Source organism: Neodiprion fabricii, chromosome 6 (genome assembly GCF_021155785.1).
Source record: "Neodiprion fabricii isolate iyNeoFabr1 chromosome 6, iyNeoFabr1.1, whole genome shotgun sequence".
Classification (NCBI taxonomy): Eukaryota; Metazoa; Arthropoda; class Insecta; order Hymenoptera; family Diprionidae; genus Neodiprion; species Neodiprion fabricii.
This window is the reverse complement of record NC_060244.1, coordinates 21,680,036-21,706,358: the sequence shown is the minus strand read 5'-3', so window position 1 is coordinate 21,706,358 and position 26,323 is coordinate 21,680,036. Positions and strand designations below refer to the sequence as shown.

At 41.8% G+C, this 26,323-nt stretch overlaps 1 protein-coding gene and 1 long non-coding RNA gene across 4 annotated transcripts in view; one reads left to right on the top strand and one right to left on the bottom strand.

Annotated features, from left to right (window-relative positions):
• The window catches only part of LOC124185443 (small conductance calcium-activated potassium channel protein), a 155,458-nt gene that overhangs the window by 18,669 nt on the left and 110,466 nt on the right, over nt 1-26,323 (top strand). For both annotated transcript variants that reach the window (XM_046576230.1, XM_046576231.1), the window contains exon 3: nt 25,334-25,827. In XM_046576230.1, coding sequence (XP_046432186.1) covers nt 25,385-25,827 — 443 coding nt within the window. In that variant the 5' untranslated portion in view covers nt 25,334-25,384. The remainder of the gene's footprint in view (nt 1-25,333; nt 25,828-26,323) is intronic.
• LOC124185450 overlaps nt 1-26,323 on the bottom strand; it is a 157,378-nt gene that overhangs the window by 35,313 nt on the left and 95,742 nt on the right. The window lies entirely within an intron of this gene.

Here is a 26,323-nt window from a genome sequence, read left to right as displayed (position 1 = left end):
ATAGTATTCAAAGTATAATTTTTCTAATAGAATATTCGTCGCGTAAACGTAAAACGACAATTATATTCCACTTGACCTTGGACTTTCACCCTTGTTAGTTCTCTTTAAGAGTTGAATTCAGCACACACTTGTTTGTTCAATTTTTCGATATATGTCTAGTGATAGAGTCTCATAAATGTGCTCGAGGCACGAAAGAAGTAGGAAGAAGGAAAAAATGGACCCTGTGATAAATCTTCGTTACTAAATGAAATTTAAGATTTTTTATTCTATTGTGAGCTGAGCTGTTTCAAAAGACAAAGATTTTAATGCAAAATAGGTAAATCAAAATTGGTTCTTTATGCATTTTCAAATTGTTTCGTTCACTTCAAATCTTTGGTTCTTATCATCTACGTCGATTTTCTGGTTATTACTTAGCACATCGAATCTTGATTATTACCACTCAATTTGAATTTTTGATTATTACTCCCCCAACTCCTTGATTCTGAGTCTACTATTTCGTATATAAAAGATTTCCAAACGCTGAGTGAAATCTCAAGGAACAATTGTTTGATACTAAGGGAGTTTTTTTCCGAAAGTGTATGCGGAAAATAAAAATCGCAAAAATTCGTAAATATTATGAGCGTTTGCCCCACGATTTTCAAAAAAAGTCACCGATTTGTTTCGTCTCGCTAATATTCATTAACTTAAAAAGAAATATTCTGTACCGATAAATGAACCGTATGTACAGATGTACGTCCCTCATGACGTAGGTGATCGATGGTCATTTCTCAAATAATAATTCATCGCCAAAATATTGATTCAGCTTTTGTAGATTTATTGACGTTGTTCAATCAAACGCCTCGTTGTCTCTTCTCCCATACTTGAAATTGTTATCCCACTTCCGGCATTCTCACAATAACCGTAAATAGCTGATCAAAAGTATCGGGAACGAAATCCGTGCTAGTTTATTTATAAATGCTCACTTTTCCGCATAGTTGTGGATCCCAATTTTTCTTCTCATGTGGTCATCCGTCCGTCGTAGTTCTGGGGCAGTTGTGCTGCCCGTGAATGGGAAACAAATGGTGTTGATAAATCACCTCTCGGTATTTTCTTCATCCTTCCTAAATCACAAGGGTCGACGAAGACATAGAGCGGCAAATGCGGGGTGCAGCGATCCGCTCGACTGGAAGTCAGAATGCGACGGAAACGGGAACCTGACTTCGCGGCTGGCTTTCTATTTCACCTCGCGTCGTTAGAACTACGGAACCTTAACGAGATTGCTCAGGAGCATTTTTGAACTTAATTTAAATGCTAAAACTACCAACCCCTTTTGCTGCTCTGGTTACAGCGATATGGATATCCGTTTGCGCCATTTTCGGGCTCGAAGTTTTTTTCATGATTTATTTCACAATCAGCAGACCTAGCGAGCAATTCGATTATTCGTGAATCGTGTCGTCATGAAATATTCAGCAAACCGATGAATCGATCATTGTCAATACGATTTTTCTTTGTAAAATAAGTCTAAAATCACTGGATGTAAAACTGCGTTTGAATTTTAACGAATACGATACGTCGGTCAAATTTTATTTATGCCGATAAGTTAGGTGAGGGGTAAAATTTATTTTCAAGAAACAAACTTGATCCCATCATATAAGAATACGAATAAGTGCAGCAAAAATTAACAGTTCTTCGTTTTGCAGCACACGAATGATAACTTGCAAAGAAGATACTTCACGTGTTGCATTTTAAATGTGAAGTAATAAATCATACTCGTCCATGTATATAATATTTTGCCAAACGTACGTACTTTCATGACCATGCTTTTTCCTGGCATTGGGTCTAGATCCAATTATGCTAATTCGTACCTCAAGGAATAAAGTTCCACTCAATCATATTACACTTGTATAATGCACGTCAGACGACGAAGGCGTTGCCCGATGCCCAGGGGACGTTGAACGTCCAACTGTAACCAGAAACTGCACCAGCTCAACCATCGCGATGTACGTAGAAGCGGATATAAATATTCGCACTGCTCGTTAAATTTCATTACGCAAAACTAGTCAGTCACGGAGTACTACACATGCATCCCGTACCACACTATGGCTATTATACACGATTAACTATGCGGTGAACAAATTGTCAGCGTCTTTCATTCCTAGTATACAAATAATCGCTTGATTTCGCCGTAAATATCTGCACAGAAAGCGTCGATTGATTTCACTCGCTATAAAAGCCCGTACTTTCACGAAGGCGCGTCTTGTCGCTAATTGCGAAGAAAAATTGATAGTTTCTTCTTCATCGAGGTTTATAAATATTTGTAGCGTGAACTTTGCACAACTCTTGAGAGGTCCGCTTCATTTGAAACTCAATGTATGGTTGAATCTCTTTCCACCGGCAAGCCCTTGTCGTATTATTCCAACTCAATTTTACGACGGATCCTTATTTTCAATGTGATACGTTTGAATATGTTTAAACATTCTTCTCATCAAAAACAACAAATCGAAAAATTTTTCTTATTACACAGAAAAAGTTTGAGACGTGTTTCGTCGGTTTTAGTTAGTGATTCCAGAATAATAACACGTTGGATATAAACTCTTGGTAGTTCAATGTACCAGCTACACGTTTGAGGGCGCAGCTTGTTCGACCTGTCGACACCCTCGGGTAGTCGTGGTTCGAAACGTGCAAGCTAAGCCAGACAAACTGCGAATAATGATCCGTGCAAGTTACTCTGGAACAGCTGCTCCCGTATACGTAAAGGAGGGTCCGGAACTCGGTCTTGTAAAGTTCTCAGAGAATTGAAAGCGACGGTAGCGCGAAGGGAAAAAAATATTTGGTATATATTCAAATGGGATAACCGACAAGCCAGAGATTATGAGTGACAGGATAACACGATATCCTCCAGCTCTGCCATTATCGGCCTGCCTTATAAAGTTTGTGATTGTTTTCGGCGTGGAACAAGATTCCTCCCCTCAATATCGGGCTCCAAGGCTCATCCCTAAGGGCGAGAAGAGAATGACCGAGGGAGCGGAAGTGAATAACAAACTTATTTTTATCGAATTGAGCGATTTACATACCTGTATACTATATCCCTATGCACACACGTATGTTCGACTACATCTTCGCTGAATTATTTATGTTCACAATTATCCACCGTAGAAAACCGATGCGGGGTGTTAACGACTGTCTCAAAAGGAGGCATAAGAAAAAAGCGAAGTAACAATTTGCGCCTGGAGTACGAGCTCGCCATTAGCGCTGGAAAATACGTGTCTGCATCCCTTTTACACGTGGAGGGTAGCGTCGGAGAAGTGGAGAATTTCTGCTGCGCGCAAGGACTTTTTGTACGTTCAAGATATGATATGGGAATATTTACACATGTATAAATTACGTTGCCAGCGCGCAGACAGAGTAAATAAAAAGTAAAAGAATTACAGGCTTCTTGTCCCGAGCTTTTCCCTGTAAAGTCGAAACCCTGTACGGTTTCTACGAAACGATTTTCTCTCACTCGGTATATTCCATCGAACGTCGATAGTTATAATTCAGGCCTGTACGTGGTGTGATCAAAATTTATTCAAGACCACGGCGCTCCTCCAAGTTCAGATAAGTTAGCGCTTTGTAAAATCCAAGCTCCGAGGTACGTCGCGGAGGTACTTCAAACGGCGATAAATCGGATCTTGCGTCCCACGAGTGCACAGCGACTGGAACCGATCAAGTGCGACACCGCAAACCTGATGTTAGCAAATCTATTTATTGGACGTGCCAAGTTACCGGTCCCAGAGAGAACCGAAGTGCACGCCACTTTCTGGGACACGTAAAAAGCTAGGACGCGTCTCCTCGACTTACTCAGATAACTTATCGGAGATACAAACACAAGCTGACAGCCCGATAATTTTCGTGGTTGAAAAATTATGACCTTATGCTCGGAAACACGGTCAGACAAGAACCAATCGATCAAAAAACATCCGCGGTTCGCATGTATATTATAGTTAAGCGTAATTGCTCGCAGACTCGTCTGACGGCCATATCCTCGTTACTGAATATCACGTTGCAGATGGTCCAGAGCATTAACAGCTACACCGTTTGCCGAGGACTTTATCACCCTATATATACGAGTAATGCTTCCAGGTCGAAACTTGTGCGCCAGAAGCATCGTGTCCGTTTTACGTCTTGTTATCCACTCTAGGTGTGTTCTGGTATGTTGACACGAGTTGTCAAGGTGACCGCAAGGTAAAATGGTAAGGCTGAAAGGCAGACGCCGCTGTTTTTTCGCTAGTTCTTCTTTACCTGCATGATATTCGGATCCAGATGGAAAGGAAAAGTATTGCGCCGTGGTTCTTACTTTCTACCATTCCTTGAGATTTCTTTGCCGAGTAGCAATAGTGGCAAGTAAGCTCTTTCCAGGGAATCCTTGGAGTGGAAAGAGTGTTCTTTGCCAGACTCTAACCGCGGCTAGTTCGAGATTTCAACTGCACGCTACTGCTAAAAATGGATTAGCTAATGAGATTTATTGGTCAAATCTGGTTTGGAAAACACTAGCGAATTTTTCACCAACGTGCTTCACTGGATGCGTTCCAATGGGAAGCTAGATATGGAGTAGATTCCGAAAGAACTGACTGGTCCCGTCTGTGTTCCAAATTAATTGAAAACGGCGTGATTGCAGGGCACGAAGTTCGTTAAATTCATTAAATGAGTTTGCTACATGCGACGCTTTTGAATTTGTTCGAATTTTCGTTTCGAAACTTCGCCAATTCATCAATTTTATCACCTTGAACAAATTCCATTGTACACAGTGCTTTTGGTTTCCGTTTATGCATGATTGGAAGCCGTCCAAATAGCGTTTACGTGATAGTTCGTTGAAATATGGGGTGAAAACGAGTGCCAAAGACCGAAGGTCGCGCACCAACTATTAGGGTCTACACCAAACTACAGCCAACTGTGACATTTGACTGAGGAGCTTAGTTGTTGGTGTATTTTCTATTTTCGAACAGCCTGCAAGAGAGCGGGAGCTTGTCTCCTGACCTCATCTAATTAGATACCGCATTCCACCTCTCTCTCTGAATAGCCCCGTGCAGCAGCGTTGATTCCAAGCTCACGATCTCTATCGTCACTAAAAGCTTTCACATTCAAGCTCAGCCTTCAGCTCAGCTCCAAGCTTAACTGTGGACGAACCACAAAGATATCACTGATTATAGCGCGTGTTGATTAAAGCTGATAAGTCTTTGTACGGATATCCAGATACAGCATCGCAATGCACCCAACTGAAATTATCCATGTAACGTAATTAGAGTGAGAGTTTTATTTCCCATCCGAGCTTTTGGCTTTTTTTGCGTCAGATCTGCCGTGCTGGCACGCAAAAATCCGCAACCCTGGAGATTCTCCAACCTCGGAGAATTTCGACAAGTCGAAATAAAGCTTACAATACATTGTCTTGATTGTCGGTAGCCAGTATTGAAAACGTTTTAAAACAATTGCCTCGCGTGAACCGTTGACGTTCAGAGATAATGACAAGAAATCCGGGGGTAGTAAATGCTGATGGTACGATAACAGTAAGGGGTTTCGTTTACGCTCCGTCTTCTTTATCCGTTCCAATATACTTTTATGCTTGGACTTTACCGTACGTGCATAGCTTGCGGGTCGTTGCTCTGCACGGATTCACCTGAATCACAATTTGAAATTAATTACCTCACGATCAGCCAGCCCACTGTTATCTCACATTATCCTCTAAAGCTCCGATGCCTGCATGCATGACGGTTTCACCGACGTCCATTCACTGGACTCAATGCGAAAACTCACCGCAGAGGGGAGAGCTGCATTGTATTGACCCTGAGAAAAAGACTCCGAGCCTTGTGCCGAATGACGTCAAATCGGAGCTTATTTTAAACCGCGCCCACTCTTTTAGGGTGAAAGAATAAATTTCGTCCGGAAGATTTGTCGAACAAATTGTCGAAAATTTTACAAAGCAAATTCATTCATACTCGCCCGCCCAGTTCAACCGGGTGTTATCCAATTAATTAATTGCCAAAACTAACCGACAACTCTCGATGACACGTGCACGCAATTTGCAGCTTGCACTTGACGCGTGAAGCATTCCGAACACGTCACGCTGATCAACGGACCGTGCGATCCGGTGCAGTGAACACATTTCGACGATGCACGTTGCTCCGAAGCTTTGATGCACGCTCCGTTTGTCACTCGATTCGAATCTGTCGTGACTGCGGGGCGTTAGTGCTGTAACACTGCTTTAGAATTGGCAAAAGACGGTAGTCGAAAATTGGTTTCAATCTACGCTATACGCATCGGCGTGTTACGGCCGTTATGTGTTAGAATGCTGTGAGTTCAACGTTACGGCAAGGCTATGTCAGATCTCCATACTCGAGCCGCTGCTAGTTTTCCACAGATCGATTATACGCATTCCTCGTCGGCAACCCTTGGAATAGTTTGCAGTTCAGTTACGCAGGTTATGTTTTGCGCCATGCGTGTCCTTAAGCTGTGTAATTCATAGCAAACGAGAAACTTTCAACCGGGCTGACGTTAAATTACGATAGCTTTTATCACACCTCTTTGTCGGTGAATCAATTTCGTTTCTTTAATACCCGTTAAGCGTACTTTGGCACGACTGAGATTTCACGTCAAAGAGAATTAGATATAGAACGAGAAAAAGACGATTATCCATCGATCGATAAATGCAATTAGAGCACCAAGGGCTTGTGATAAAAATCTCACTTAATTACATCCACCAATTAAGGGGCAGACGAGATCAAGTCTTCAGACTTATAATGTTAAAACTCCATCATGCTTGTTTTTTCGTTGATCGAATGCACTTATGGAAAATTGAAATTGAATCCGTTAGCTTTAAATCGAATCGAAGTACTAGTTTTTTGGCGATGACAGATTTTCAATTTTCCACTTTTGATCCCGTAAAAACGAGACCGAATTATTGTGCAAACCGGCGTACGGATTCCGAAATTCAATGTCCATATGACTGGAACCAATTTAATTAATACTGGTCAGATTTGTGGTGGGATTCATTTGCGTTATACGTAACACAAGAAACATCCAACGATCCTCCATTTCTTGTGCAAGTAACCGGACGCCTCTACAACGCGCGTGACAGGTTAAGCTGTCCAAAGTAGGAAGAAAAGGTACCCAAGGTAAACAAAAAGAAAAAAAGAAAAACGGGGTGAAGAAAATCTGGCATTTACCCCGCGTCAAGATGTCCCTTCCTTTCACTCAGTAGCTAAGTACATAAGTAAAGACAAGAGCATGGCTAACAACCCTTAGGGGAATTTCTACTATTTGACACCCCTTACATGCCAGTGAGCCACGCGCGTGTGACCTACTTGTATTTTTACACGTCTTTGATACCTGAGTACAACGAGCGGCGTACAAGGCATGTGACACACGTGGATTTGATTGATCCACCTGCGGGAATTTCGGTTCCTTAATTCTGTACAGCGGGATGAACATTTCCCGTGGAAAATTGTCGGACGTTACTCTTCTTAGCACCGACTTTTTGTGTAATTTTTCTTTTTCTTCTTTCAAGATACAAATATGCCATCGAGACAATAAGACTTTTGAAGCACCTTTCCCGTACTGGAACATCGACGGAAATCATCATTCAAAGAGGGATTCTGGTTCTGATCTTTTTTCCCCGACAAACTGACCTGTACTAGTTGTACAATACCTTCGGGAATAAACTAGATAGGCGTCTGCCAGTGCGCTGAGCTGTGCATTGGTTATCGATATTGTCTACTGCCTATATCTGGCCGGCCGCATAATAGGAACTCCCCGAGTCCCTCGTTCTATTCACGTCATTCTCTGGCACCTTTTTAAACTTTTACTGTAGTTCGGTCCCTGTCTCTCCGAAGAACAACTCTGGGGTGGGGATGAAATTCCGAATTTGAATAGTTCCGAAAGCGCTGAATTCCGAATTTTTTTGTGGCGAAACTTAAAGTAAAGAAATCAAACTTTGAAGAAACATCAAAATTTCAAATAGTTCGAAACTCCTCGCTCAAAGTTCCGAATGGAGAAAATTCCGACAGGACAGAAATTAAAAAATCTGAAACAGCGAAATTCTGAGTGATCGAAGATTTTCAGTTCTATGAATTTCTGGCTTGGTGAGATTTCACCACTTTGATCCTTCTTTGTTTTTGATTTTAGATAATTTTATGTCCAGAATCCTGGTCATTTTGATTTTTGCTTTTACTATTGAGCCAATTACGCTCTGTGAGTATATTTGAATTTTCGAAATTTCACTTTATCGAAACTTTATTTTTCGGAATTCTGCTCTATCGGAACTTTGAACCGTCGGATTTCCAACGATTCGAAACTTTGTTTCTTCAAAGTTTGATTTCTTTACTTCAAGTTTCGCAACGAAATAATCGGGAATTAGGCACTTTCGGAACTTTTCAAATTCCGAACTTTACTTTCGGCCCACAATTTTCAAGACCCGACGGTACAGTGACATCACCAGAGGTGACGCCCTTCGAACGACGAACGGTGGTAACGGTATGAGAACAAAAAAGCTGTAAGAATAAGTTGAACATTGTTACAGCTTTGTTAGACGTGGCGAAGAAGTTTAAATTCGCATAGCCAACTTTGAAAACTAATATATTATAATATACAATATAAATAGGACGTATTTCACGGACTTCGTGGTTATGTAAAAGTATTCCAGAGTATAACGCTAAGAGTCTCAGCCTCTTCAGACTTCGCGCAGGCAACTTGAACTCGCGTAATTTTACGAATGAAAAAACAACACGATCGTACATGTATGGACTCGGTGAAAATGTTATAGAATTTTCTCGAGAAAAAAAATGTTATTTTTAATTACACCAACGTGAATACGGATGCCATTTGATACTTGCTTTACGGCATACAAGCAAGCTTGAGGTGTGTTCAGAGAACTTCGTAGTGGTTTCGGCTTGCGACTGACTTAAAATAGGTTTTGTAGGTTGGAGGTATAAGCTTGCGGAACCCTCTATATCGGATTCGATATTTTATCGTTATTGAATACTTATCCCGATTCGTGCTGCAATGCGACAAGTTGTCTTTGCAGACATCTCCGGGCACCAATTTGTCCCCGGAATCGAAAAAGAATCGTAAAATGAGAGAATATTGGCGAACTGTGCAGCGTGCCTCGCAGCCCGAGCTCCTCGAGACTTTTCCAATACTCTGAAATCGTTAGTCTTCGTTCTAGTTTGGTATTTCGTGGACATGACCCCGAGTCGAATGCTTTGACCTCGTTAACGTCATCGGACCCGCGGTCTTTCGGGATGAATTCGATCATCCGCCGCACGGCTTTCGAAACCCGAGGCCTGATTTGCTGCCCGCAATAGGACAGCCGGTACAGCCAAAGCTCTGGCATTAGATGACTTAGGTTCCTGGCGCCGCGAGCTGTACTCATGGCTTGTCATGCACACCTACATACGATTTAATCTAGCATGAGTAAATACACGGACGACGACTCAACTGTCAATTCTATCGGTATTGCCCACAAGCCTCTCGTTACAGGGTTCGTCGGGTAAATTAATCGATGTGATCATGAAACCTAACCTCGCGGAGATTCGCGTTTCATCATTTTCCCAGCGAAATTTAACGGCAATCGATGACGAACAGAACATTGTTTACAACCTGGAATGAAACTTTACCGACCACAAAACCATAAGAAAGCTGATGAGGTTCTGCAGCTAAAAGGTGCCTGCATACAAGTGGCTCGACCCTCTTTATTCGTGGTCTTTTACTGTTTTCACGTTTATTGCACAATCAGGATTGCAAGGCACGTAATGCGTTTGTTTGAAAATGTCTGTGAAATACCATCAGACCGCTGTATAGTCCCTGGGACTGCGGTAACTATTGCGGTTCGAAATTAACGCACAGCTCTATTTATTGGCCAATTTACCGACAGACGGCACACATATGTGTGTTACTCGCGCGAGCATGAATTATGACTGCATGTAAAAACTGCTGTAACTACATCTCAATGTCTGTTGAGAAAATTTACGTTGTTATTGTACATGCATGGATCACCCGAGATTGTAAAATTTATTACCAGTAGATGAAGTGCGGTATAGAGAAGACTGCGTCTTATCGTTAGATATTTACAGACCGTAAATTGGATTCGCATGTTAAATCCATCCGAGTGTGAATGCGTTTAAATTGTCGTCTGTTCCTCGCACGGGTTGAAAGACAATTCAGAAACTACGGCAAGTCGACGCTGAGCTACGCTAACCTCGTAAGCATGCGAGGTCGGGCAAGTTTAACGATTAAGCTCTAATTCGGTCCAAACTGTGTCAAAGATACGTGATGCTTGCAGGAACAACAACTTACTACTCAATTAAGCGCAAGATACGTTGTTTCAAAGCGTCACTTAAATTTCCAAGAATTTGCTCACGTGTAATTATTCGCACTGTTAGGCGTACCAATAATTGTTCCAACATTTAAACAACCTCGAGATCTGGAAATTTACAGTTTGTAAGAAAAGCACAATCTCCTCGACGCTCTCGATCGACGGTGTAGCGGCCGTTCTTTGTCCGATCTCAATATATAACGCGTGCATACAAACTTGACACGGGGTTACCTTTGCATCGAGACTCAAGGTAGCATCGATCGAATCGCGTTGAAAGGACCGTTAAAGCCCTATTCAACTATTCACAATTCACCGAATGTTACGAGAAAATTCAGGCTGCGCATTCAGCTCATGGCTTTTGATATCGCCAAATTTCAACAAATCACAACATTATTTCGTTACAATTGCACGTTTGTCTTTCACCAGTGACACATAATGCGTAACCGAACAGACATTTTGGCTTGGCTATTTCTGGTCAAAGCTTCTAAATTTGTTTTCCCGAATCACGTTTTCCAGTAAAATTCCATTAATGATTCTGCAATCGATAAATCTATATTACTAGGAAGGTTCACGGACACCAACCTGATCCTTTGACATAAGTTTTGGTGATAGGAGATCCAGCGAGAAGCCCGTGACAACGTTTCGTCGAGCAAGAAACTCAATTCGTCCTGACAAACCAATCGATGCGCAGATGTGACGGACCAGAACAGAGAATGCATGTTGTGGACGAGTAGAATTATTTCTGTTTGAAAAATGAAGCGAAATCCTGTACAGATCATCGCGTCACGTCGTAATAACCACCACCTGAAATATTTCAGAAGTTTTAACGGACGTTAACGGAACACTTACAGACGTATTTCCCATTAGCTTACACAGCCGCGTTCAGTGAAGATGGTGAATTGTGGTTGAGGAACGAGCTGAAACGTGATTGCGGTAATCACACTTATTTTCACTGCCGGTATCGTTATTATTTTTGCTCTCTCCGGTAGCAAGAACAATACTAATAATCGAGACAGAGACTTTACTACGGCTTAATAAACATGTCTGGGTTATTTCGAATTTAACTGCGAGCGAGTAAGGGCACCATGTAAACTCGCGTGTATATATAACGTGATCTTCCAGCGTTAGTGCTTTCAGCTACAGGTTGACTCAAATTATCCAAGCCTGGAGCTTTACACGGGGAATGGAATTCGGCATCATCCGACAATGCCTATGTCTATACTGTCGTTAAAAATTAATGACACAAGTTTCCGCACCTTCACCGAGAGTTTCTTCTCGAAACTATGCCTGGATGTCTGGCTGCTGTCCGTCCGTTCTAGGAGACAGCGCCGTCCCGTCGGCTTCTAGGTCTACTCTGGTATCAACTATTGATGGACTGCCTGGCAGTAAGCTGGCGCTTTAATGCATGAGGGAATGGCCCATTACATTAGGAATACATACCTAACTTCAATGGTACGAGTGATGAGTCTGCGGTTCGGCTGATAGCTACGTCACTCGATGTGACAATTAAATTTTCAGAATACAGACTCGCCCTACAGTCTGTATGCAAATTGCGCTACTGCAACCCTCCTTCGCTAGATCATGCATATTGCATCCATCCCCAAGGTTGACGTTTACGAAGCCCTAAATTGTTACGGCTGAGGGTTGTCGAAGTTTACCGTACACGGGATGAAAATGGCTGCTTGTTATAAAAACTGTACGATAGCTGCGATTCAGAAAAAGAAAAACACATAAACAAAAAACCATAATAATTGCACGACGTACTCTTTCACAATGTTATCTCCGTAACATCGGTTAGCCTGTAACCAAGGGACGGTGATCGATGCCAAATTAATTTCATCCACTTCACCGAGCGCGGGGTCAATTCAGGTCACCTCGGGTCACGATGCCGGTCTAGGAGATACAGAGTGGAGAAATTAGAAAACATTTACCCAGAATACCACCGGATGCCATCATCATTCCCTGAATCACGGTGAAACGTTCCGGAAAACGAACGAACTTTAATATCACCGGACGTTGATCGTGAATTCTACAACTCGTTACGCGCAAATTGCGCATACTCGTACATTTCTCGATTACCCGAATGCAGTCGTACGGTTGGTTCACCATCACATCTTTATTAACCATACACCGCGATCGTCGTTTTGAAATCCTATGCGAAGACAGACGCAATAGCAACTATGATAGTTAAGGGTGAAATATATCTGCGCCGTACTTAAACAACGTTTCGATTAAAGCTCTACTTATAATTGCCGATGCCCCTGAGAATCTTTCAAGCGCGTGAAGACTGCAGGTTCAAGTTATTGGACAGTCTAATCTAGAGAGTGGTCGACATGTTCCAAACGTTTACGATCAGTAGAAAGCTTCTTAAAGTCCTCTGCTTGGGTCCCTCGAGCTTACCGCAAATTGATTGCCTCCCTGACTGTATGAAGATTTTCCCGTTTATCTCGGACGAGAGGAATTATTTCGAGGATGATAATAATACCGAGGCGTCATTTCGTGTGGAAAGTTTTCACCCACACATATAGAGCTCGCCGGGTGTTTCTTTCGCAATGATTAGAAAACGTCCATACCACGAAGAATGCTGATTACCGGTTTATTCTCAGCGTTCACTTTCTTGAATCGAACATTTGGTCATGGCGGTAAGATTAGCCGTGCGGATAATTTATCCACGTATGCTTCTTAGTTGCAGACTTCCACGACAATCTTTACGTCGGTTAAAGGCGAATTCAGTTTTATCACGGTTTACCCTTCTCGTCCAGTCGTTCAACTCCTCTATTTTTCTTTTACACGTCTCTCAACTCATGCAAAATGGGCTTCGAGGCCACAGCCGGCAAATACTTTCGAGCGGTCCAACACCCTGCGGAATGTCGATACGTGGGTATAAAACGGCGAGAAACGCCTCACCGCGTGTATGTTTGCATACCTGCCTGTACATACATTATACATGGCTCGTGTGCATCAATCTACATTTCAGTATCCGCGGGCCTTCCTTGTGTAGGTATGTAAACTTTGAGGGAGTTGAAAAAAATTTTTATTAACCAAGTCCGAGCAGTAAAAGAGGCATTGGTAAAAAAAAATAGTGTAAATTATAAACCGAGTTTGGCTTTTCAGACATGTTCGTGTAACGAATAACTCTGCGAGACTCGTTCAGCACAGACCACAAATATTTACCTTTCGACTTTGACCAAGCGCGAAAAGCAGCGAACAGGGAAATAAAACGGACAAGCGACGCTTAGCTTTCAGTCGAATGGATCGATTCGACTCACGACTCGTGTGATCGACCTTTGCGTCGCTCACGTTTTCTCTAAAAGCTCCTGAACCCGTTTGAGAAACTGGATTTTCATCAGCCGGATAAGGCACGTCCGATATTGAGGATTTTCTTTGGTTAAGGGTTTTAAATATTCACGCATCCAGGCTGCTCCGATATTCCGATCCTCCTTTCCTCTCCAATCGAAGAATACGAGTATATTCTTATCTCTGTCTTTCGCCGCTTCGGAAGGAGAGAATTCAATCAGAGCTCTCGAGCAAGTGTAACAGTTGTGAATTCGGACGCGCCGCATATATCCAAGAATTTACTTTACATCGAAACGTGTTGGAAATGCAAAATTTCCGCGCAGGTAAATTGACTGTAAGTCGTATGGAAATGAAAGCGAAATGAGATTTAAATACCATGTAAATTTATCTACGGAACGATCCGATATCGTAGGAATTTCAACTTTCTGTGATAAATTCAGAGAGCCTTTCCTTTGAGGGTTTCGTCCACAAAGTAAAGTCAGAGGGCCACTAAATCTGTCGCGTAGAGCTTGCCTAGCGCTTCGAGAAAATATTCCTCAACCCCGCGGTGCTTGTGCATGAATATTTATACTCGTCCGAATCGTTTTGCACGACGTTATCACGCCGGAAACTTTAACGAGCCGGTCGAAATTCGAAGACTAAGAGTCGAAATTTAGTACGTGAAATGTTTTTAAAGGTAGACGGTCCACGACGAATTCCATAGAAACAAATTTCCGTGGCGAAGAGTTTCCTGGGCGGCGAACTAATCGCGAAGTAATTCGTCCTTTTGTGAGAAACTAGCCCCAGTCACGACGTAGTCGGTTTCAGTCAGGTATAATGGCTTAAAAAGTTATCCGACCCTTTGCGTGCAGCAAACTCCTGAAATGCGTTAACGGAGGCGCGCCGCGTTTATCCTGTCGCTGCGTCGGTTGAAACTTTTTTCTTTCGCAAGTTATATCACATGCAAAAGCAACATGATTACGAACCTGCAGGTGCACCTTATAGTTGGATATAATTTGTTAGCGTGTTATATTTTTTCCGTACTTAAATTTTTTTTTTTTTTTTTCTCATTTTTAAATTCAACGCGTTTTAAAAGTGTTTCTTACATTCCATGTTAAGTTGAACGTTTAAAAAACACTTGGCATTAAACACGCAGCGACAGTATTTTTAAAGCTCGATCTCTATAAGATAAGTTTTTCCCCCGATGGATGTACACATTTTGTTTCTAATTGAATTAAGACTTGAACCAGATGTACAATAATCATCGCGATAATCATCGACTACTGATGATTCGTTGAATTCCCACGTATCGGCAATCGCATTGAGGATTAATTGTATCGTTAAATTCAGCTACGCGAGGAATTATTATTCTGAATAATTTACGGAAACGTTGAAATAACTCGATCAAAGTATAATCAATTTTAAAACACACTTTTTTCGTCAAGGCTTTAACGTGACACGCGTGCGTTAAATGATTATAAATATTTCAGCGAACCTTCTGTGGAATTAAAAAAATACATATTAAACTTGACAAATTTTTTACGACAATTTACTCCGACTCATTTAATTATAATTTCTTCACTTCAATGAGTTTCGTTTACAAGTTCGCTGATGCAGGTAGCTGATCGTTGATACTATGGTTTTTCGCTCGGTTTGGCCGACATCGCTAACCACTTTGCGTATATGCATAGTGATTAGCCGGAGTGGCCGTGACTACAACGGTAATTATCGTTATTGCAATTAGTATAATTGAGTTTTCTATCCATAAGCCTCACTACTCGGTTTAGCTCCGTCGCTTCGGTCGAGTGAATATACTTTAATTGACTTCTTTCTGGCGACAAAATATCATGTGCCTTTATTCTCCGTACCAAGAGTAAACTGAGCATCAGATGAAAGATGGAGTAATACTGGAACTTTCGACTATAAACACGGTGGATGCGATAAACTCGGCTATTGACCCGCCTTTTGTCCCGTCCCTTTGTTTCGACGTACCTGCGTAATAAAATATTATAATCAAAGTCCTGCGAACGCCGTTATATGAGATTACGAATAATGGTTTTTCATTCCTCATCCATTTACAACATCAAAGGGGAGACGAGCATTTTTTCAACAAATGTAATCCACCGGGTGGAGTCGAAATCTTGTTCATAAATCACAAGCATTTGATCCGCTTCTTCTGATAATCCCAACCCAGAACTACCAACTCACCGGCCTTTTGACGCATGCGCGAGCTTTCGCATGTGAGTGTATAATTTTGTGCGGAATGAAAGCTTGGGTACGTATCATATTTCCTGCTGGTATAAAGCTGAAATATCGTTTGGAATTACGGTATCAGCGATTTCGGAAAGGTAAAACACAAATCGAATTTGCAAAACCCAACGTCACATGTTCGAATACAATCGGAAAGCAGTCAACGGCTCGATAAACGGTTGAAAAAATTTCCCGGCTGCGCGAGAATAAAGGGAACGCTTTTGTGCAGCGGCAAGAATTGAAAAGTTTCATTTATCCCGATGCGATCATGAAAGTTGACTGGCGTACCGGAATCGGACGCATCGCGAGTCCCACGGGAGATGGCCGAGGTGGCTGATTGTCGATAAAAATGAAATTAAGACCGTAATAAATAGGCGTGTAGCAACGGTAAGGAGAGTGATAGCGTAACACTTCTCGAGGCAAGTATAAACGAGGTTTTTATCTTTCGACTAGCATATTACCACACAATGCCGATATAAGGAAAGTGAAGTAAGACCCAATAGGAGAATGTCTGGTTACTTGCAAGAATCGTAAACCTCGTTACGAGCAATGATGCCACCTTATAAATGAGCGTCGCGTGTATTCTTACGTGGAAAATTAACATTAATTTATACTTTTTACTTTATATTTATTTGCAAAGTGGACGATGGCAACGTTTCGTCGGATATAAACAATGATACGAATGCTTTTCGCTTTTAAAGCTCTATACCGTCTGCAAACGGAATAATTTTCCGTATTTATAAAATCGCGTCGCAAAAGTTCAACAGCTGTGACTGAAGTCAATCATGTTGAATTCAATAAAACTGTACACCCACGATACGGAAAAAAAATTATCAAACCGCTGTATACAACACCTTACTGACAACCACGATTATCAACGGTTTCCTAGACATTAAGATATGACATCATTTTTTGATAGCAAAAATTTGCAAGTCAACTAACTATAATCATTAAACACATCTCGTTTGCTTTGTATGTATAATGATTTTCTGTAAGTCGTCTAGTTACTGACGATATTGATATCTAAGTTTTGAAAAATATTGCAGGGATCTCATCTACCAACAAAATCAGCTCTGTTGCAAAAAAACAAAAAAAAAAACGGAACCAAATAAAACATAATTATTGATCGGTACTGCATTTCGTATTTAAATTTACGGGTTTCAACTGTCATCCACGTTGACGTTAATAAGCTTGAGTCTAAACTTTTCAACCCTGATTAATTAACAATCGCTCGGCTTGGCAAATTTTCTACTCGACCGTACGCCTGATTGAACCCCAATTCCTTCTCAGCTCCTCCCCACGTGCAGATAACAACCACGGCGTTGGCCGATGTGCTGGCAATTTAATACAAATTCCCTGGGTCTAATGTAAGATTTGACAACAGCTTGCTTTCCCGTGAAAGCTCCCAGCTTATTCTTGATAATTTCCCTTCGGAACAGACTCGGGTTGGGAAAGGACGGCACGGCTGGGACTTGAGATAATTTACGAGAGAAGGTACGATTATGCGGTGTTTGCTTCGAGGTTAGTAATTCTTCATGACAAATTTACCCCACATTGGGTGAAGTTTCCGTGGCCCTCGATCTGTTCTATAATACACGGGATACTTAATGCTACCGATGACCAAACCTCCAGGGTGGTTTTTGCTGATTCGAGGTATCACGGGTAAAGGTCACACGACCTATCCACAGAAAGGGATAAACACGTGTCCAAAGTCAGGGTTCCGTTGCGAATCCGACGCCCCTCCGCCTCCTTCGAGGATCTCGCAGGACGCGGACCCTGAAGTCCTGAGCAAACTTGGACCGGTTCCGCTTCGTAGATTTATCGGATGAATACGCGAGAATAAGTAGAACGAAAATCGACTGTGTGAACTTTGTACGATTATTGAATTACTTGCTCGCGATTAAGAGCGGGTTTTTTTTCTCTCTCTCTTTTCTGTCGTTTCCTTAACTGGATACGTGTGACTGAGACAACTCTCAAGGGAAATATCTCCAAGGGTAACACACTTTTATTGCAGCAGCTTCCGCCCGCGGTCTTTCACAGTATATTCACGTGAAAAAGTCAGTATCATCTGTGACACGTCACCCCTCGTCTTAGCTGGAGGCTCCACCAGTGAAAGCGGTTATCGCGAGGTATAACGATTGGTTATAGGGGGAGAATAACGTTTGGAGACCTTTAAAATGTGACTAGGACATTAATCTTGAATAAGAAGGAAAAAAAAAACATTTCAATCAAGTTTCGACGGGAGTAGAATGTTGGATATTCTGCAGCAACGAAAGTTTCATAGTCGCTTGTTTGTTTACGACAGCATGATTTGTCGCGGAGCTGTTTTAAATTGCGAGAAACGGGTGAAAGAGAAAAAAAAACTTCATTCTTACGTACGAAACTATCCGATAGATTGAACATACGTATAAGATTCGCGGAAATGAGTCGTGCTTTGAAGTATTTTTGCGGATCGTCACACAGGCGAATAAAGTTTACTGCCCGTAATAAAAACGACACGTTCGCGTAGGTATAATGGCAGCAAGGCAAGGTCCGTTTTTATACCAAACTCGCAGGACTGCCATAATTTTTATTTCATTCCACAAACACTTTATTGTTAGTTTCCTCGTATCTTCCAGTCGAAAGTATCTCCCAGTAACTACTGGCTGGTAGCTTCAGTTATTCCAAAACCGTTCGGAGAAAAAGCCTCCTGCTAAACAGTCTTGTCATTTGTTCGTGCGGATCAAATGTTTTTGTACATCGACACGGTCGATTTCCTCTCAAGAATCAACTGATTATTATAACCGTACATTATCGCGAAAAATATTGATTATCGGATGACAAAGGGAGATGGAAAATTTTGGACCTTGAAGTTGAACGGTTGGTTGCAGAGGATTAAGAAGTACCCTTGAAACAAGTAAAAATCCCGCTCGTCAAAAATGCGTGATTGATTTGAGAAGCGGTTTCCAGAGATCTCCGAGGTGACCTCGACCCTCGAACCGGCCGAGGAAGAGGTAAGTTTAATTTTTTCACCTGACGTCTTTGTGGAAAGCTGCACGTAGAAATGGAAGGGTGCAGGTCTCTCTTTAAAAGTGGGTAAAATGCTTACGACGGAAGTGAAAACTGCCAACCAACATTCCGCGTATGAAAGACGTGCTTAATAACGCGCGACGTAAGCTCCGGCAATTCTTTCTATGCGCTGAACTGCACCAGCAGAATAAAACCAGTACCCGGATCATATTTGTTTCAGTGAGTTCCTGGGAATTTTTCACATCGACGCTGACATTCAAGCAGGTGATGCACGAATTGTTCGATTATTGTTGCTCTCGTAATTTTCTTCTTTTCTTTTCTATCTTCTCTATTTTTCGTGGTAACGCGACATCAGCGTATAGAGAGAGATGTTCCTCACCACCCACCTTTACTAGAGCATATGAGTTCACCGCTACGCGTCACTTGGCTAAACATATTCGCCACACACGAAGGAACGGGCGAAGGGAGCGAGAGTTGTTTGCAATCCTGAGTTGCCTGCAGGGGTAGCTTATACTGAGTTAAGCCAAGGGAGTATAATGCTCGTGTCGAGATATGAGGTACACGAAGACGCGTCTCTTAGAGGCTTGGAAAGAGCCTGGGAAATGCACCCTAGAGCAACGAGTCCCTCTCTGCGTGCTTCTAATTAAAGGCAGGAACGATACCGTCAAAGAAAATACACGTATACTAAGTTCGAGGTGCAGTATTTCATTCAAAGAAACTCGGTACATGTCGACGCGCATGCAGCCTGAAACTTTGTTGTCGGTAACGCTGCTGAAAAGCTGGTTTTACCGAGTATTTCACGATTATTTTCACTCGCAATATGTCACAGCGCCAACTTTGGTTTACGTCACGTTCTACGAACGTCTAAGATCGAGTGATTTTTCACTTGGGAACAATTCCCGTTGTCTCACGTGACCGGATATTGCACCGCAAGATTTCATCCCAATGGTGCCTCTGTCGCGAAAGCCTCACCGCATCGGCACCACGCCACATCCGACGCCTTGGGCTGTACTTGGATGTGTTTCGCTGTATCGAGGGTCCTCTAACTCGTAAGTCACGACCCTTTGTACGTACGTGTAGTGAGACGACATCACCCGGTTCGATCTTTACACGATAAAGATGTTTGAAATATGGTCGCACTTTTGGATCCGCGCTCTTTTCACTTGGATTATCTCCATCGACGCTGCTGCAACATATTTTGCAGTACTGGACGATAGAGGAAAACAGATCTTGTCTTTTTGACAAAAATTAATTCTTAGACGCATTTTGTACTCAATTTCTCCCTAGAAACACGATATTCCGTTGCGAGTATAACCTTTACATACCTCTATAATGTGTCTAAATTTCATTCAAATCGGTCTAGCCGTTTCAGGTAAAAATTTATTTCCCGATTATTGGTTTTTTCCGATTTATTCAAAAACCGAAAGAGACAAAAGCCTGAAACTTGCAGGATCAACGTATCTCGTTAGTACCGGAATACTCTCAAAAGATGATTCAGATATCCTTCGGGGACCGATTCACTCTGCTTATCGTCCTATGGCCTTTCTATACTGTTTTTCTCGGTAACAGTGGATTATGGGGCAAACCACTTCAGCCTCGTACACAAGGGAGGTCCCTCTACGACATATATAAGTGTCGTCAAAATCCGTTTGAATCACTTCTGATGGTTCCCTTGTCAGTTACCGAATTTACGGAGAAAACATGCATCGTAATTTGAAGTAGTACTTTATATGGCAGTGCCGTGGTGGAGTGATTAATCAGATCAAGCAACGCCTTGTCTCTGAAGGATATCGTAAATATACATACGCTGTCTGAACCGATACCTGCGTGTGGGGAATTCATTTTTCTGAAACGAGAAACGTATAGAGATTCAAGTCGGCACGGTGCGGTGTTAATGTAGCTGAGACGACGGGTGTATCTCAGAGCGAGCCGTCACTCGTAATAAAGGCGTTACCCTACAGGGGGTGAAATACAAACTAGACAATCGTTGGAATGAAGATAGTGAGCTTGTGCGGAATTAAATTGGCCGATCTTTGTATTACCGGCTGGCAAAGTAAAGGATCAGTTAACAACGTTGACTCGTCATGCAGACATTAGAACGTCGTTTTAATGAAAAAGTGAACGGTAATCCAGTTTTAAAAATTCCAGTCATGTCCCTGGTCGTATTAGCGGAATTTCCCCGGTGAATTAATATCATAAATTCATGATTAAGTACGGAAAAACGCAAGTTATACATTCGTCCGACAGTTGCCGGAAACGGGAGCTAATAGATAAGCTACGCCGCTGCAGCATCGCGGAGCCCTTGCCCATTTGAAAAGTAAATTTTAAATCCGTCTCGAATTGAAGAGCTTTCAAATCCAGCTTCTCCACAGCGTGACGGTAAGCTAGTGGAGAACAAATAAAAAATGTAAAGGGAACGAAAATAGCAAACTGATAAATAATTTACCGTTAAATATAAGAAGCTTTAGAGCTGTCGAATGAATTTCTATTACGCAGCTGTCAGATTTATTAAAGCCGATTAAAGCTCCCGCTCTTTTTATATAAAAGCGTACAAAAATAGCAAATAAGTTACCGCTCTTATCACACAGAAAAATCGCGTGTTCGACGCAAAGATGTCATGATTTTTTACACTCGTTCTATTTTCGTCAAACTGTTAGCACCTTCGTGTCTAATGTAAGTTTTTTCTTTTAGATAGGTTTTGAGCTCGTATTATGTGTAGGTTTAGTTTGCGTGTGACAGCCTATCCTTGCAGATCCCTTTTCCCGATGCATATAAAAACTGTACGTACTGTGTGTAACGGTAGGTTTTGAGGTAGAAAAAAGTACACAAGCCTTTCCACGTGCGCTTCTTCACTCTTTCACGACTCTTTGCCAAGTACTGTCACGTAGTAGAAAACACTGTTTTTGCCATTTTTATTTACCCTGAACGAAAGCGGGAATTTAAGGTCTCATTCAAAATTGTATTACCGCTAAGAATTTGTCAGAACGTGACTTGGTTAAATATTTCGTCCAACCACTGACACCGACTCCAGAGAAACAGCCCTTCCTGGGTTGTGAGATTCGAGTCGAAATTAGAAGGAGAGGCGCAAGTGCGCCGTGACGCGAAGTAGTTCTTTAATTATCTAGCTCAGAGCCACGGTCACGATTCTTGGCAGGTGAGGTCACACGCTCTAGACCCAGTTTTACGAACAATCGTTGACACTGTACCGTAGAATAGGTGGCAAAGGAAAGAGGGAATTTACTTTTGGAATAAGAGGATGATAGATGTAAGATATTAATTCTTGAGGGTATCGCATGCATATCGTGTTATTGTATCTACTTTCGCGAATTAATTAACGAAGACGGCTAATTGGTCACCTGCGGCTCTTCTTTCAGGAATATGTATAAGTCTCAAGGAAACGACTCTGCAGGGAAATGAACTATTGTACGAGCCGAAAAGCAGAGTAAGGAATTAGTCAAAGTCATTTTCACCGTATCAAATAGACGTAGGTACCTCAGCTGTACAAGCCGGTGGAAAAGATTGATAAGAAAACACCGCCCACTTCTCCGCGGCACCTTTTACCTTCGCCCTTTTTCTCTGACGATTTCATATACCTACCTATACATGGGCCATTGAATCGATTCTCACCCAGTCATCCGGCATAAGAAATTCAATTTGCCTGCTATTCTCATGTCTTCTTATATAGGTATGTACGTGGTATGACGCGTGCTGATTTGTAAAATGTCAGCATCTCAACTCTATTATCTGCCTCTGTGAAACAAAATTATTCTCCATTCATATGCGCAGCAATTTTGTTGGAAATTTTTGATATTATTTTTCAAATCTACAACTGATTTGTTATCCGTCAAACAGTGTTTTTTTTTTTTTTGTTTTTTTAAAATCACAAAACATATGTCACATTCACTAACAGAAATGTAACAAATAACACAAATATAAAGTGGATCTGCCAGGACATTATGTTTGATTCAATTTTTCCAACAGTGTAGTAGAAAAATCGAGTTTTTGATGCTGGATTTTTGGACGAGAATTGGCGGAATGGCCTATACATGTATAAAGCCACGTGCACAGACATGCGATAGCGATTGCTTCAAAGTTTCAAACTGCTCAAACTCATCTGTCAGAATTTTCTAGTCCGTCCAAAAGTCGTCAGAAGTCGCGACGCGCGCGATTAGCATTTATTTGCGTTACTTAATCGTTAAAGCAAGCTTTAACAGCCGACAACTGAAGGGCAGGGCAGCCAAGTTTCGTGCTTGACGCGTATCCCCCCCCCCCCGTGGGATCTGAACAAATTTTATTGTTTGCATAGCACACAGCGTCGACGAGGGGATTCGCGAAAACTCTCCTTAGGGTGAATATTCTCATCCGTGAAGAACGAATTGGCCGAAGAAAGATATGCGACGTTGTTTTAACGGAGTGTAAGGAAGGGAGGGAGATTGGATATGAATTTTCATGACCAGTAACTGGATCGGGATTAAATTCGGTCGAGATCTGCGGCGGTTCTAGACGACATGCTTTTGTACTCGTGCTAAACCGTCTTGAGTGCTAATCGCCACCGGTACATCTCTTAAAATCTTCAGAGCCCTCCGCCATCTACCTAACTGAAAGGAATTGTTCAACCATTATGGAACAATGAAATTAAGCCTGATTATCGCTCTCAAAGCTGTCTACAAACGGTATGGCTACGCATAATACCCTCGACCACATGCCTGTGCTCTCCCTCTTCATCCCAAACTGATAATTCGCTCCGGATTCACTCATTTATTTCCATCACATAGGTAACTTCATTTTTCTCCATTCGATTCCCTAACATCTCATCTTCACTCTGGTATGCCTCTTTAAGACTTTTTCAGCTGCCGCATCCACTTTACAAAGCCTTCGGTGTTAGATCGCTTTTCTCAATTAATTGACTAAAGGAGGTGAAGTAAAATGAACTTGTCGTAGTTAATGGACTGTTTAAGCTTTGATTCACGGTGGCTATAGCGTGCAAGGAATATGTCCTCAAACTCACAATCGCGCACTCCCCGATGTTTAATCCGGAATTCCGTAAATCCATTTCCGCGAATCGGATAAAATCTTCACCTGAATTTGCAGTAGGGAATATTTTTTTACCTTCTAAAGATGTCATTGGTTAATTTCGTAAAATCATTTGATTCTGTGTAACTGGAACAGACTTTACATTCCACTCAAACTACTCGTCACTTCTACGAAACTGTTATTGATCATTTCACCAAATTGAAGATTGTTTCACTGATATTGCGAAATTGTTTTATAAATACAAGGAAACACGTGTTTCAAATTCACCAAACATAGCGACAGAATATGGTAAAGGAAACGTTATGCTGATTGAAACGAATGCGGTTTTCCTCAATATTCCAAACTACTGAATCTTGTTCAAATTACTTTTTTTGTCGAGTGAAATTGATGAAAAGAAATTTCGCTGGCCATATTTCAGCACGATACTCGGTGAATTAAGCAAATTGTTTTTCTGCGTGTATAACGGTGTCCAAAAACGACGTGATCGTGCAAGCCATCGCGTAATGACATAATTGATCAGCCAAGTCAATAAAATTCAAATCTATATGGGAATAAATTACTGATCACTACCTTGTAAAACTAATGAGGCATTAATTCGTGTCGAATAAAATTAGTTTTGATGAGAACAATTACAAATTATATCGGTAAACGAAATGTTTTTCATTAGTGTTCAACATTTGATCTAATTCTTGACTATTTTCATATATTTTCTTTGAATTCTTGTATTTTCAACTGCACCTTCAAATTCTGGACAATTCTAATAATTTTTATACTCCCAACCCCTACACTGCACAACTCCTGTATATAGCGCTGGTGTCACATCGGGGTCGCTGGAGACCCCACAGTAAACATCGTTGCATAAAAGCAGAGATATCGATTCAAATAACTTGTAAGAATTCCGGGATACTCCTTAACTGCTATATTTCAAGGCAAATTAGTTATCTCGAGCAAAATGAGATTGTGAATATGAGAAAAGAAAAAAAAAAAAGAAAAAAAACCAATCATAAAACAACAAAATACCAAAAAATGTATCCATTCTGCTCAAAAAATCACAACTCACTAAATTTTCAATATTTTGAGCTGAAAATTGTCTGAGTAACTCTCAAGACACAAATATTTGAGAAAAAGAAATATATGGGGATACAGCGCGATAAAAAAGAAGGTATCTATTTAAGTGAATGAGATTGAATTTTCGGTAAAAGGCAGTATTAACGATTTTTACGATAGTTCATTATTTATCTTGAATTAAATCAGGTTATTTTGGAATTTTGGTTTTTCATATGGAATTCACGGCGAACATGCCATGGGTTCATTTTACTCGGATGCGCATCGTAAGGGTTGATTCCCCGCCCCTTACCAGAAAAAAAAAAAAAAAAAGTGATCAAAAGACTGCGTATCGATGTCTCAAGAGTCTGACAATGTTGACTTTTGAAATTTCAGGAGATGATAACGTGACGTGAGAAAAGCTCGCCGGACGAGGCTTCGTTGGGAATGAGTTCGAACGGGAATACCGGATCGCAGGAGGGCGGCGGGGGTGGCGATTACGGGAGCAGCGACGAGACGGCTGCCCTGCTGACCAGGGGGCCACCCCCTCCCGTCGTCGTAGCCACGGCGCCTCCGGGAAAGCCGGTGCTGACGCGACAAGACCGCGCCACTTTCCTCGTAGCGTCACCTCAGATGTCGGTCTCAGGCTTAGGGGGTTCCGAGGAAAGCGGGACTACCGAGGACCCAGCGACCAGGTCAGTGCCGGACATCGAACTCCACTGCAGACTCGATGGGGAACCGCAACCAGCGGCGATGCCTGTCGGCGTATCCTGTAGGAGCAGACCCTGCGGCAACCATCAAGGCCAAGGCGCGTACAACAGGTGCCGGTGCGACAGGAGAGAGTCCTTGGCTCCGTCTTCGGCGATGCACTTGGCGCGCAGCGTCTCCAGGTGAGCTTCCGGATATTTGCTGCATTGTCAGATTGTGATGCTGCTGATTTGTCCGATCGGTACGTGCGACTGCATACTCGCGTATAATACAGTATATGCAAATTCAGAATCTGCATCCATCTTTGGCCACGATTGTCAACCGTTTTACTTGTTCTTGGCGTTATAAATCCACTCAATTATTTAATTTATTGCGAAAAGATACCCGACGGAAACTGTTAATCACACAACACTTTCCGAGTCAACTGTTTCGAATCAAACTTTTAAAATTGTCAAAACCAAACGAAAAACAGTCTTGTACCATTTTTTACCTACAGTCTTTCATTCATATGTGACTGACATGGACCCGAATGGATGAATTGATAAATCGTATAAAGTAATGTTAAAGATATTCAGTGGCGGTAGATATATACACCCTGTTCGGAGATTTTTGTGGGTCAGTTTTACTGTGACGAAATTCAATAAATTTCACTCTTAAAATCATTGATGCGATGAAACG